The 14,317-nt window shown below is 40.6% G+C and overlaps 2 protein-coding genes across 2 annotated transcripts in view; one reads left to right on the top strand and one right to left on the bottom strand.

Annotated features, from left to right (window-relative positions):
- The window catches only part of vsnl1a (visinin-like 1a), a 35,739-nt gene extending 28,033 nt beyond the window's left edge, over positions 1 to 7,706 (top strand). Inside the window, exons 3-4 of the mRNA XM_035143281.2 lie at positions 3,797 to 4,012; positions 5,405 to 7,706. Coding sequence (XP_034999172.1) covers positions 3,797 to 4,012; positions 5,405 to 5,602 — 414 coding nt within the window. The 3' untranslated portion in view covers positions 5,603 to 7,706. The remainder of the gene's footprint in view (positions 1 to 3,796; positions 4,013 to 5,404) is intronic.
- A 2,070-nt stretch (positions 7,707 to 9,776) lies between these two features.
- On the bottom strand, positions 9,777 to 12,250 carry sf3b6 (splicing factor 3b, subunit 6). The gene is made up of 4 exons (XM_035144690.2): positions 12,092 to 12,250; positions 11,296 to 11,414; positions 10,431 to 10,569; positions 9,777 to 10,294 (listed from the first exon to the last, which is right to left on the bottom strand). The coding sequence occupies exons 1-4, from the start codon at positions 12,119 to 12,121 to the stop codon at positions 10,205 to 10,207; spliced, it is 378 nt and encodes a 125-aa protein (XP_035000581.1). The 5' UTR covers positions 12,122 to 12,250; the 3' UTR covers positions 9,777 to 10,204.
- Between the last annotated feature and the right edge of the window lie 2,067 nt (positions 12,251 to 14,317).

Genomic DNA, 14,317 nt, shown 5'->3' on the forward strand with positions numbered 1-14,317 from the left:
CAGATTGTCAAAGAGTCACAGTGGCTTTCGCTCCAGCCCTCCCTCCCTTACCTTAAACATCTCACCCACGTCGCTTCCCCGACACTTTCCCTTCTTCCTTCCACTCCTGAACTCTTCCTTCCCACGCCGTCTCGTCCGTCCTCGTGCCTCTTCGTGTTTCCCCCGGCCCAGGCAGACAAGCCGAGGCAGGGCCATACGAGGGAAGGAGCCAGCGCTCACGGGAAGGAAGCCACATTGCATTCGCTCGGAAAGCGTCAAGGCGGCATCCTGTTCATCGGGGCAGATTTGCTACAGCCCCCCTGTCCCGAGGGGGGTTCTTTCCTTAAATTAGTTTGGCTTCTCCAGAGCAGAAGGGTAGATCAGGACCGACATTGGGAGGAACTGTGCTCCATTGCTGTCACGCTCCCTCTTAAACTTTGTCATTTGTATTTTAGTCAGCTGTTCCATCTTTGCCTTCCTGTTTTCACTTGTCCTCCTCCTAATCTATTCACATCCCTCCGTTCCCAAGAGGATTCATGCTCTTGACTTCCCCACTTTCGTGACTCGGGACGTTGTACTCTTAGGAGAGGCTGGGTCAGCGGAGAGCCTCTCTGCTATGCACATGGGCAAGGACACGATGTAGAACAGCCTTGTAGCCTAAAACAAAACTACACGTGCCTCTGATTGCGTAGTGTTTGGGAGTGTGGCAGGTGTTTTAAAAGCTGTGGCCTCTTTTTGAGATTAAAGCTGCTACCATTTACATTTTCTAATAATACTGTATCAAATGACTATGAGTAATGTATAAGTGGTTGCTCATAGTGACGAACCCACAGATAATTACCACCTGACTCTGCAGTCTCCCTCAGCTTTACAGAGGTGTTTAGGGTCTTAAAATTAGCTTGTACAGATAACATATAGTTGTTTCCTTCTGGAGTTTGTGGAAACACAAGTAGAGCTAAAAGCAGAGAGAAAATGGGACCTAAGTTGCTTTCAATCACTGAACTCCGGAAAAACTCCTGAGATTATCCAGAGAGGCTGAATGTGAGAAAACAAATGTCAAATGTCAAATCAGTTGCTGCAGACATTTTCTAGAGTTTCCCCTGCCAGGCCGCTAGTAAAAACCCTCTAGAGTCTCCCGAGGATTCACCAAGAGCGAGTGGGCACGTTGAATACAAATATCTCAGGAGGAAAGAGAGGCGCCTTACGTGTAGAAGACACAGACGAAGATGTGAACTTATTAACACAATGTGATTCGAGAGCATTTGGTGTTAAGGGTATATATTTTTCGAAAAAAAAACATGATCTACACAGCGGAATCAATGCATTATATCCTGATTCCTGCATGATGCTCCACCCCTCAACTGAATTCATCTGACCAGACAATCTCCTGCTACTTTCTTCATATGTGAAAGGCAAACTCAGGAGAGTGTTAATGTCTGAAAACGCAACTCTAAATAAGGACTTATGTTGCTTTTTCGTCCACTTAATTTGTAATAAAGCAGGAACTGGTCAATCCAAGCACAACGTGAGATCAAAAGATTGGTCAACAGTCAGCGATAACCACACTTAGAACTTTAAGGGCCTTACTTATAAAAGCTGACCTCCCTTTGAAAATGTGGTCATCCTCGGCTGCTTCTCTGTCTTTTAGTTCTGCAAATGTCACTAGGAGCAGGATCACTTGACATTTGATCAAATATTAAAATGAAGAAGCAGCTTTATTGCCTCTGAGTTGATTCTCTTTGTTTGAGCAAAGTCATGCTCGTAGTATTCACTGAACATGAGCAAAGCCAAAAAGGTAACATGAATTTTCAGAGCCTCTGGTTTGTTTTCAGTGATTCCTCTCCGAGTTATTTTTGTGAATCAGCAACAAAACTGCTTAAAATAAACTACAAGATGTCCCTTTGAATAATAAACGAGGAGAATATCAGTTTCTGTTTGCTCCATTTCCTTGATGAAGCTCAGCTTAGATTTCCCATCGGCTCTGAGAGTTTTATCGGGGAGGTCAAGTGAAAGGTCACATTTAATGAATCACTCGGCTTCTCGCGGCCGCCCACAGGGTTCATCGTCTACAGTGGATGATGAGTCGAGCTGGGGCTCAGCAGCCATCCACGGAGTTACTGTGTTAACATCTGATCTTTTGTGCATGTAGCGCTGGGATGTGCGCAGCAGAGCTTTAAGTTTTAAGTACTAAGCTGATCCATAGCAGTGACTGAGTCATGTACAGTCGACCTGAGACATTTAGGCCATTGTGGACGGAAACAGATCCAAATCAATGAGTATAAACCACTTTTTAAACATGTCTCTTTCTCCCTGTGACATTTCTGACTGTTGTTACATTGTCTTTTATCGTAGTCTCTTACCTCTCCAGCGGGGGCGCTATTTAGGAGTGAAGCTGCTGTGCTGGACTGTATCATGAATAAATAAATAAATCGTGTGATCCTGACTTGAATTTAAAATGAATTGAACAAGACTGAACAAATACAGACTTGGTAGAAGCTGTCAAGAAACTGTGCTGCTTTAAGTTAAAAGCAATGTCAACATGCTGACATGCTTATAATGGATGCTCATGCTAACGTAATGTTTTCCAGGTATAGTGCTTAGTGTTAGCATGTTAACATTTGCTAATTAGCAGTAAACACAAAGTGTTGCTAAGGGCTGATGTTCAAGTCACTTTGCAGGTATTTTATCCTAAATTGAAGTATTAGACAAAACCGTTTTCTGACCTGATGACGGCACTAGATAAAATTAAGTTATTACAATTCATCTGAGTGAAATTTGATGAGTTGAATTAAATTTGAACTCAGTGAAAATATGGGCTGATAAGATCCAGAGGATCCATTAAAGTCCTAAAGTGATAAACAAATACCACTTTGGGTTTGTGCAGAAACACAGCAGACTACTGTTCGGTGAAGTTGTGTGTGAGAGAGACGGTGCCTGTGTCTGGAGGATTCATATTGAAGTCACGTGTCAGGACACATTCGGTGTGTGAGAGTTTCTCCCCCAGCTGCGGGGGCTGCTTTGTGTCGGCGACCCTGACCTTCCTGTGAAGGGGCCTCAGGGAAAACACAGCTTCCCTTCAGGGATCAATAAAGAGCACCGTGTAATTGTTGTTGCCTGTTTTAGAATTTCATAAGCAGGGTTTGAAGTGACAGGTTATCCCAGGGTTACCAACTATGAGTCAAATTTGCAAGACATTTTGTTTTAAGCCATCCGACAGTGTGGATGGTTACGTAACCACTCACAAGCACCGGAGGAGGAGGAAATTAAAGTTAATTACTGCAGGTAGTGGTCGTCCATCTGTTTCTATGCCTCCACATCATAAACAACCTGCGGCCGGAGGCATTATGTTTTCTGGTTGTCTGTCTGTCTGTCCCATTCTTGTGAACATGATATCTCAAGAACGCCTTCAAATTTGATACAAATGTTAATTTGGACTCAAGGACGAACGAATTAGATTTTGGGTTTTGCCCTGTATAAGCAATATCTCAGGAAAATCTCCAGAAAATCCATTCAAATTGAATACAAACGTTCACTTGGACTCACAGATGAAGTGATTCTTTTTTGGGGTCTAAGGTCAAGGTTTAAAGCGGCCTCTTAAACATGAAATCTAAAGTCTGCTTTTTCTTTCTTCAGATTTTGATAAGTTGTCACTTGGACTCAAAGTTGAACTAATTAATTTTCAAATGTCAAAGTGACCCCGAATGAGTCGGACAAAAAATGTATGTCGACTGAAACTGGACTGTTTGAATCAAACTTATCAAAAGAGACAGTTTAGAGGCAGCTACTTATCTTTCTTCCTTCGGTTTTATCATTCCAGTTCTTCCCTTACGGTGACGCATCCAAGTTCGCCCAGCACGCCTTCAGGACCTTCGACAAGAATGGCGACGGCACCATCGACTTCAGAGAGTTCATCTGTGCGCTGTCCATCACATCGCGAGGCAGCTTCGAGCAGAAACTCAACTGGGCCTTCAACATGTACGACCTGGACGGAGACGGCAAGATCACACGCGTGGAGATGCTGGAGATCATCGAGGTAAAAACGGCAAAGAATACTGCACTAAACAAGCTGTACCAAAAATACTGTATTGATTTCACAAACACTCTATTTTACATCTCTGTGAGGGAGAGCATTAAATTGGATTCATGAGTTCTTTAATATTTTCAGTTTATAGTAAAAATCTGTGGAAAGCATAAATTATTTATGTGTTAATATTCCAAGAATGAATTGGGGACAATTAAACATTTATTGACCATAGTTCTAACATTTATATCATGTAGTACCTTTTTTTGCTGAGTCACAAAAATACGGCACTTTTTTATGTTTTTAGTTAAAGGTTATACAGCAGAGGTCTGAGCCTGCAGGGCCTGACAGGAGACTAATTATTCATAAACCCAGATTATATTAAACAAGAGGCAGAAGTGCATGATTTAGAACCGACTCATCCTGAATGATCACGCTGCTCGGGGTAAATCAGAAACCTGCTCCCTGTTCCTGACTGTGGGGGTTCATCCCAGTTCCCTCCATTCCTCAGGTGAACTGGATCCAGTTCAGACAGATTTGGTCATGTAAGTGAGTCAGAGAGATGACTTGTTTTGCAGCGGTAAGAATTACATGTCTACAGCTTCATCTCTGTTCACTCACATCAACACTTAAAATCACTGTGTTTTTAGTAGAAAGTATTTCAATTGCATTTCTCTAAAACATTTGAGGTGCAAAATGATTTTGGAATTTGATTATTTAGTAATCAGAGAGAATATCTGTCCATGTAGATGGAGATAATTGATAAATCTTAATAAGCAGTGAAGCCCCAAAGTCATACTATCTGTTCTCAAAAGGAAATGTGCTGAGGTTAATAGTGAAATAAATACAAAAAGTGCATTAAGTCTTCTATTCTGTACTTTAACTCTTTTAAATTTTGCATATGTATTTCATTTATTTCATTGATCCTTAGGTGCTTTGCTGTGTTTGTTTTAATTCAGTATTATTGTTTTCTGCTTCAACTGAATCTTACAGACGGCTTGGAGAGGAATAGCTTTACTGTTAGTCACATGAGATCGTTTACATTGTTCATATGAAAGTAGATATAATCCAAATAAAATGAGAATATACAAAAAAAGAGTTATCAAAAGTGCAGACTGTAGTTTCTGTGCACTCTAATTATGATGTAAACAGTCCATCTCATTATCTGTGCAAGAATAAACTCTTAAGAGCAGGTAACACATTCAGACTGACAGATGTTCCAGCTGCGCTGTGTCCTCAGAGAAAAGGAGACGTCTCATTTCACTAAAATTGTGTTTTCTTGATTCCTTTTTCCTCACATTTCTCAGGAAAAAGCACAAGTGAAGCAGACATGGATGCGTTAGAGACTTGTAATGTGCCCCACCCCTTTTTTAAACATCCTCTGTCCTCTTTCTCCCCCTGCAGGCGATCTATAAGATGGTGGGCACAGTGATCATGATGAAAATGAACGAGGACGGCCTGACGCCTCAGCAGCGGGTGGACAAGATCTTCTCCAAGATGGATAAGAACAACGACGACCAGATCTCACTGGACGAGTTCAAAGAGGCGGCCAAGAGTGACCCGTCCATTGTACTACTGCTGCAGTGCGACCTTCAGAAATAGGCTGTGAGGGGCGAGCGGGCTGCTCCGCCATCCGCCACGGACTGCACAGAAAGAATTTCATGTTCCATTCAGTTTGCAGCTATTTCCACTGAAAAAAAAATTATATGCTTGGACTACCTTTCAATGGATCTGCTTCTTGTGTTTGAAACACTTGTGTGCATGAGAATGTTATTTGCTATAAAAAGATCTACACACAACATACAAGAGTGTGAGGGGTGAAAGACTGCGGGGTGCACACTTACACCACAGACAGATACACCAACAGCGCGCGCACACACACACACACACACACACACAATCTTTCACGACACCTCGCACAAATAATATATATAGATATATAAATATGAATATATATTTAAGTTATTTAAAGATCAACTGCCAAAATGTGAAGTGTGCAAAGTATTTTCCATACAGTTTCATTTTACTGGAGCTTGCGCATCCGTGATGTGCTTCGTTGAATTTACCGCTACTCTATTTATTGTTCCGAGTTTACTGACGCTAGCTGTACGTGTTTCATAATACCAAGTATTGTCAACCGATCCAAATTCCTATGATAATGTATCTGCCTCCAATGAGACAACACTCTATCCATCGTCTCCGATATTAGCTCTAGGGGAGATGGATTAACGTTCGTCCAACTTTTCCTTCTAAAACATGCTTGTACTGTCGGTAAGAAAAAAAAAAAAATGAAAAAAGTGTAACTGTAGTTAATTTGCATGCCTTTAGGTTCTGCCTTAAAAAAATCTCCTCATTCTGCATCCTGTAATCGAAGACAGAAAGCCTTATCAAAGCAGCGCGGCAACATATGGGGAGTGTAACAAAAAAAAACGTTTTAACCGAATAGGGAGGGCGGGGGGTAAAAAAAAATCCAATCAGTATCGTCATATGGGATGTAACCTTTGTGATCTGTCGAGACGTTTTTTGCTTTAACTGTGGGAGCATGTTCCCTTGTAGATTTAGCTGTGGTATATGTTGCTAACAACTAAACCCCTGCCCCTGCGTTCAAGAAACACTATCATTGCAAATTAGGAGACGCTGAATGTGGAGGAATCAGTATCAGAGACGAAAGAGAAACTTTTCAAAAAGAGCTAATTTGATGCATCAGACTGGAGGCTCGTTGAGATCTAACATTGAAATCAGGATTCCCTGGAGAGTGACTGCAGCTTCTCTTATAGCTGCAGTCACACTGAATTAGAAAGAAGTCAAAAGTGTTCATCTGTAGTTGGAGAGCATTGTTATCAAACTTAGTTATATGTCCCCATCACATCCACTTTGTTTCTTTTTGTCGAGAAGCCTGCAGGTTGCATATCAATATGATGAATCTTTGTTCCACTCTGAGAGAAGAGCAGCCAGTGCGGCGTTTTCCAACCTTTATCGTTTTGTCTTTTTTCAGTGGAAGTACATGAAAGTAGTGAGAGGAGCAGTGAATGGCGTTTCATTAGAATACACTGTAGCTACTAGAGGACAGCCCTTACTGTAAAGCCATGTGTTTAGTAGGTTGAACTATCCGCCCCCCCTCTCCTCTTCCTCCTCCTCCACCTCCTCCTCCCACCCACCCCCCACCCGACCTTTCTTCAAGTATTTCTCTCAATCAGTCGAACTTTTTGTACTTTTTTACTCCCGTCGCTCACACATTGTACATGAACTGACGGAGGCTTAATGTGGGGAAGTTCAGCGAGGAGTGGAACCTCCCTAGAAAGGATTCAGAAATGACCTCTGAACCCCGCCCCCCCTCACACACACACACTCTCCAAACCTGCATATTGCAATCAGTGTTCCAAGAGCTAAAGGAGATATGAAGTGTCATCATAAGACAGCGTTGCAATAAAGACCCCAGCAAACCACTCCATCGTCTTCTCTCTCAGCAGTGTGGCTTGTCTCCTGTCAACTTTGTATTCTGAACTTCTTTACATGAGCATCTTTGGCAAAACACAACGTTTCTAATTACAAAACCTGCAGTTACCACTGTTGCTATCAAGATACCAAATGTAAGCGAAGGCGACCGTGTACAAGGATTCTTTTGTAGCATGTATTGTGTCCCTGACGACATGGCTGCACTACTCCCTGTGTTGTGATTTACTCTAATAAAAGGAACTCTATGGGCTCTGGTCTGGTCTGTTGACTCAACGAAACCGCCTCTCTCCGAGCAACGTCGCATGTAGATTGCAGTCGCCTAGGCAACAAAACCTCGCTATTATGAAGCAGTAAAAAATGATCTGTAAATCTTGAAAAACCAAGTTAAAGAAAAATAACAGGAAAGATATTATATAATAGTAGACATAAGAAAATCAGCTAATGTGGGACAGAGACGGGAAAACGTAGAAGAGGGGGAAAGGAAAAGAAAAAATGCTTCGCCCATTTGCTATCTCTCTGTTTATTATATCCTATGTTTCCCCCATGTGTTAATTCTCTCACCTCACTGTATTACAGGGTGGGTCCCATCATGTCTCACTTGTTATGTCGTATTCCACCAAATAAAAAAACACTAATCACTTCCCATACTATTCAAACACAGCCGTTTGGACTGCATCACTTTTCGCTACTTTAGACTTTTTCAACCACATTTTTATGATAAACCTTTTTTTTTCTGCTTGGCTTTGCTCACTACTTTCCATGCAGTCTCTATGGCAACGTACGACTTCACGGAAGGTCAGCAGAGATCTGCGCAGTCAGCCTGGATAGTGGTCTATTGGTTTTGTGACGTTTTTTCTTTGTATGTTCCGCAGCAAGCCATAGTGTTAAACTGTAGTAGTCCGCCCTGGCTGCGTATTACTGACCTCCACTGTATTTAAAGTCTTGGCTGATTTAAACAACGATGTCACTCCCACAGTGGAAATGCATTAACTTCAGTAGTGTAGACACAACTTTGAAGTATTTTCCTTAAATCATCTCTATTTTGAATCACTCCACATTTTAGAAGAAAATATTCACTACACTGTATTCCTTAATAACAGGTAAATATAGGAGAATTTTTCCATTCTAAAGCAGGGAATCAGTGACTTAATGTTTGGTGCCTTAATAGATTAAACGAACTGGTTTTAAATCAGTTGAAACTACAGTAGTTCCACCTTCAGCAGCTACAGCACTAAAACGGCTGCTTTAACGCAGTTGGTAATATCACAACTCAAACTGGAGCATCTCTCTGCATAATAAGTCCTTTTGTATTGATTAGAGCAGCGATGAGTCCGCCAATTGATTTCTAAATAATGATATAACTGGTCTATAAACTGGTGAAATGTCAACCACTAGTTTTTAAAGCCATAGGGGACATTTTTTGAATTCTGCTTAAAAATTGCTGGTTCATTTTCAGTTGATCAACTAATTGTCTCAGCTCCTTTTGGTGCTTTTAAATACATTCAGCTGATGAGGTACTTTTACCTAAGTGACACAAAAGGGGGCTTTTTACCAGTAGCTGAGTTACTTTTTGTATCACTACTGTTACATAACTGAAGAATCGGAGTACTTCTTTCCCCAGTGACCTCAGGGTTTACTCTTAGTTACCATGTGGTTCAAACAGTTCCCCGCCCTGACATTTACTCTCAGGTAGAGGACACCACTTTGGTAAATGTTCAGTCTTGTGTGTTTTGGAATCATCTTTTTTATTGCACTAAAACTTATCTTGTTTCACAGGGCAGCAGAAATATATATTGACTTTCTGGCATTAGTGATGCACCTTTCTCTCACTGGATGAAACAATCCTGAAGTAATGTTCCTGCCCAACCATTAGGTTTCCCTGCTGATGTTATCTTTTCTAAAACAGTGGCGTAAATGTTTTCTCCATATTTGTATTCAGGAGCATAAGATGTTTGTTTTTTAGGGCAGGTTTACACTGACTAAAGCATTAAGAGGTAGAACTTTTGTTTTCAAAGCATTTTACAACAGAAAAGACTTGAGAAAGTCTGTGATGTTTACTAATGACTCTTCAGAAACCACAGGGTTCATGTGGAGGCTTGTGTCCTCACACGAATACACAGACAACTCCAAACTGAAGCCCCAGAGACTAAAACATCACACGTTGTTTAAAGCTTCAGGCAAACTTAAGAAATTGGGCGACTGTCTAACCCCTGTGCAAAATGTGTGAGATGCTTTGTCTATTGATCTAAAAGGGTTCACTCAGAGGACAGCGCTTCCACTACATTACATCTACAGTGAGTTAGAGGAGGGAGAGCAGAGCTTTTAGCAAAGGAACATTTATTTTACAGAAAGATTACACTTCACATCATCATTACTGATCAACTCAAATTTAAGTCACATCGCAGGCTGTGGTTAGCTTTAAATTAAGTTTACAGAAAAATGAGACCGAAAAAAATTAAAATGAAGAACAAGTAACCCCGGGTAAATAATTTGTCCAGTCGCTGATCTGAATCCTGGTCAAACGTATTTGATGCTGAAGAGTCTCTCAATTGCTTTGACAGTAAAATACAAATTTGAAGTAAAAAGTAATAAAAAAATCAAAGTGACAACTGAATTGTGAGAAACAGCATTCTTTGCGACTCGAACACAACTCAGTGCCCTGACACAACACAAGTTTGTACAGAAAAGAAAAACGAGATCTGGGATTTTTCTGGATACGGGAAAGAGGACAGAACATTCCACAGGATGCTACTTTGGAGGGTCTGTGTTGATGCCGTATTTCTCTTTTAGGAGCTTCAACTGCTCCTCTTTCTTCTTTGTGTCCATCTTCTGGAAAGCCTGTAAAGAGTTGGGAAAACAGAAGACAATATAAATCTTTCTATTTCAAATATAGTAATTTTGTCAGGCATTTCCAAAACAATATCTTGATGTGATCTGACTGAATCCACACAGACACTGTTAGGCTCATACGTACTCTGTTTGCATTGTAGTAGAGAACCACCAGGTAACGGTTGCAGACGTTGAAGCCAGACAGATGGTCACAGGCGTTCTTGGCATCAAAGATGTCTTCATAAACCACATAGGCCGTTCCTCTTGATTCAGGTGTGTTCCCCCTGAGAAGATGGAGCAAACACAAAATACACAGGAAGTGATTAAGAGTGTGTAAACAACAAACACCAACAAAATATATGTAGGATTCTAATCTCGAGAGTTGTGTTGCATCAACTACATCTCTGTGTTTATCTGCTCAGGAACTACATTTGGAAACCGGCTTTAAACTATATTTGGTCTAATAAATGCACTATACATCGTCTCTGTACAATTAAAGAAATACATATATTATGAGCATCCCTTGTCTCTCTGTTATCCCAACACAAATTTGTCCGTTTTTATATTTTTTTGTGCAGATTAATCTTGTAGGTTCATCAATCGTGGCCAAATTCCTGGCCAGAGTCATTTTCGTATCCATTTAAGCTTTTGGGTGCCGATGAAAAGGCCTCCATCCACCCATCAGCTATACTACTTAGTATTTGAGTGTCATGGAGATGGACTGGAACCCATGCTGACAAGTGGCTGGGTACACCCTAGGTTTAAGCTTGTTCAATTTGTACTAATAAATTAGTGCCAATGTCATACTTAGTTCTAAGTCGGAGGACTCCTTTGAATCACCCTTAGACATTCAGATATTAATAGACAGATCAGACTTCACACTTTTGTTTCCCATTGTTCAACTGCAGGGGATGCTGCTGCCACCTTCACATCTCTGTACGCTCAAATGAAGTGTATAGAAGGTGTTTCCCGTGGTCCATTTGGGGCTTATACAGGTTAGAAACACTTACGTTCTGATTTGCCGTATTGGTCCATATTTCCCAAAGATATCGTACATTTCCTCAGCTGTGATCTTGTAAGGAAGGTTCCTGATGTACAGGATTCTGTTCACCTCAGGGGGTAATCGGATCTGCAGGAAATCAGAGAAATTACACTTACTGTTAGATATGGTACTTGACGAAGCCAGTTGAGTCAGATACAATTAAATATGCACATTAAATGTCTATTCAACCAGACGTCATGATCACGACTAATACACTAGGTCCTCTTCATAAAGAATATGTTCACTGTTTCTTCATGTAACACTTCAAACTCCATCTTACGTGCACTGTGATAAACTATTCTTTTTCATTTGAGTCCTTTCATTATTAACTCTCGTAAATTAGGTTCTTGACTATTTAATTCATGGTGGTACTGTTTAGTATTACTAATTCCAATTTCTACAGAGTCATATCACCACCCCAGGGTTAGATAAGTTAATGCTTAGAAGAAGTAAACACAAGATCAACTTCGATGAACTGAAGTTCCGCTGTTTACATGTGCGAGCGTGTCGCCATGTTTCTAAAACAAAGCTTCAGATCACATTTGGTCTAAAGTAACTAATCCCAGTGTGTAGTAGTGTATATTAACTACATTGTAAATTAAAATCCATCCAAATAATAAGCTTTAAATAGCCCGTGTGGTTGTTTAGTTTGTTAGCATGCTAACTGGCTATCCGCATGCTAACGCTAGCTCTTAGCCGAAGCACGGTGAGTCCATCAGTTATTTCCTTCACAAAAGAAACCAGCTCGACTGGCGTAGACTTACATTAGCGCGTTTCGCTGCTTGCATAGCCATGTTGAAATACTCAGAGGGTCGATTAACAGACCGAACAACGAACAAACACTTTTCAACTTCTTCCCCGTGAACGTCAAAATGGGGGAAATGCCGTCGGTCGCCCGGTTGTGACGCACTTCCTGTTTCCGACTATGCGACAGAAGACAAATGCAAGGCGGTGCTGCCACCTACTGGGTAAATGTGGACCTACAGATGAGGCCACTTCCCAAAGCTAAAAGTTTGAACACAATTAAAAGTTTGAATAATGACTTAAAAACACCCCACACTTAGATACATACTCTGACTTACATGAGAAGTACATAAAATGTTTAATCATGATAATCTACCACCAATAAAAATGATTTATATTCCATTCAAGCCATGGTCAAATCGCCAAGTGAAACTATTCAGGACTCAGGAGCGTGAATCAGTAACAACAGAGGGATGTGTTGCTGTCATTCATTTGCGAATGGGGAAGTAAGAGACAGCTCATGAACATGTGTTAAAAATACAAATACGTACCCCCCGACTTCAAATCTATCTATCTATCTATCTATCTATCTATCTATCTATCTATCTATCTATCTATCTATCCACATAACCACCACTAAACATCATGCTCCAGGAGGAGAGGTGAACGGAAAAAAAATCTACATTAAAGGGTTCTGTGTTACTACCTAGATTAACTTGGTAAATGCAGCATATATTTAAACATATGGTACTTGAATAATATCTACATTTTATACAAACTATATAAATAGGTTGCCTTTGGATAGAACTCATGACCAATTGACCCAGTCTGTAATAAAGTCTGGTGATTCATTTGCCTTGAGCCATGACCGTCCTGACCAGCAACCTATCACGCTCACTGGTGCTACTGTGAAAGTGGTGGAGTTTCATGAGTAGAAACAAGCTCAGAACTGAGGTTCAGTAATGTACAAAAGCACGCACACATTACTGAATTCTATGGATGTTGTTGGAGGACGTTTTTAGTCCCACCTGCACCTTTTTTTGGATGATTCCTTCCTGACCAAGCCTGACCCTGGTGGTAATGTAGCCTCTCCCTTTTACCCACTGCCAGGCTCTTTTTTTCCTTTGTTAGCTCTGCACTTTCCTCTGCCACACTTAGACCACCCACAGCTTTTAGATAAGGCCAATCTGATCCTCATATGTGTTCACACATGCACCTCCTCCAGAGAAAAAGGAGGGGATCGGCGGAGTTCAGTGCATGTCTGAAAGCAGCTTGAATGTCATTGATACATCCAGGCTGCAGTTTCAAACAACATGACATATGGACACAGGAGAAGATAACTTATTGTTGTAATTCTCCAACAGACTATTTGAAAAGATGAAATGCTGACTGTTGTGGGTGAGGACTTGATTGCAGAAGCGTCTGTGTGGCAGGTCTCAAACATGTGATGAAATGGTCAGTGTTAGCTTCACTTCTGTTGGTATCGTGCTTATGCAAGAGAGAAGACAAGTCACTGTAGAGACGATACACTCGTACATTGTTTAAGCAATAATCAATGTGTTCATATTTAAACTAATGCAACAAAATGATCTGTGGGGACATTTTAACATGCTGCTGCTCTTGTCTACAAACAATGCATGACTCAAAACATCTGCGTCATGTTTCTAGTATACCTAGTTTCCTTCACTTTCATCCTGTCTGTCTGTGCAGGAGGAGGTGCTGATAAAATACCTCCTATAAAGCAACACTTTCCTCATCAGACCTTCAAAGGGTTTCTTTGATCCAACACATACTGAGAAATCAATGCAGTCCCTTCAAGACATGAAACAGTTTACACAGACTGGAGGAAGACCTTTTAATGCTTGGCGACTTGTTTGTCTTTTCAAGAAAGAAATATATCTCTCTACAAACACAGAAAAAGACACATACTATATATTTGTATCATATATATTTGAGATGTGTGGAAATATTTTCCAGGTCTCTATTTTGTAAAGATTAAAGTATTAGCTATTCTGAATGTGTAGCCCATGTGAATGTGGGAAGAAAAGAAAATGAAAGAAAACAAAAGAGAAAAGCCCTTTTTGGAATTTAAATACTCAAACAAATACACATATCGAGAGTCTTAACACTTTTTGCATGTATCATTGTATTTCATTCAGAAAGATTTTAAACAAACTTTTGTGAATGTGAAATTTGCCCTTAAATAAACAGAATGTACAATGAAATACAGCGTGGTTTTTGTTACA

This window comes from Hippoglossus stenolepis, chromosome 20 (genome assembly GCF_022539355.2).
Source record: "Hippoglossus stenolepis isolate QCI-W04-F060 chromosome 20, HSTE1.2, whole genome shotgun sequence".
NCBI classification, from domain to species: Eukaryota; Metazoa; Chordata; class Actinopteri; order Pleuronectiformes; family Pleuronectidae; genus Hippoglossus; species Hippoglossus stenolepis.

What these genes read in the sequence shown, in the direction of transcription:
- sf3b6 (XM_035144690.2), bottom strand. Translation starts at nt 12,121, where the DNA reads ATGGCTATGCAAGCAGCGAAACGCGCTAAT. An exon ending in AAGCAGCGAAACGCGCTAAT is followed by an intron (nt 11,415 to 12,091) that starts GTAAGTCTACGC and finishes GATTTCCTGCAG; the next exon opens with ATCCGATTACCCCCTGAGGT. An exon ending in CCAATACGGCAAATCAGAAC is followed by an intron (nt 10,570 to 11,295) that starts GTAAGTGTTTCT and finishes CCATCTTCTCAG; the next exon opens with GGGGAACACACCTGAATCAA.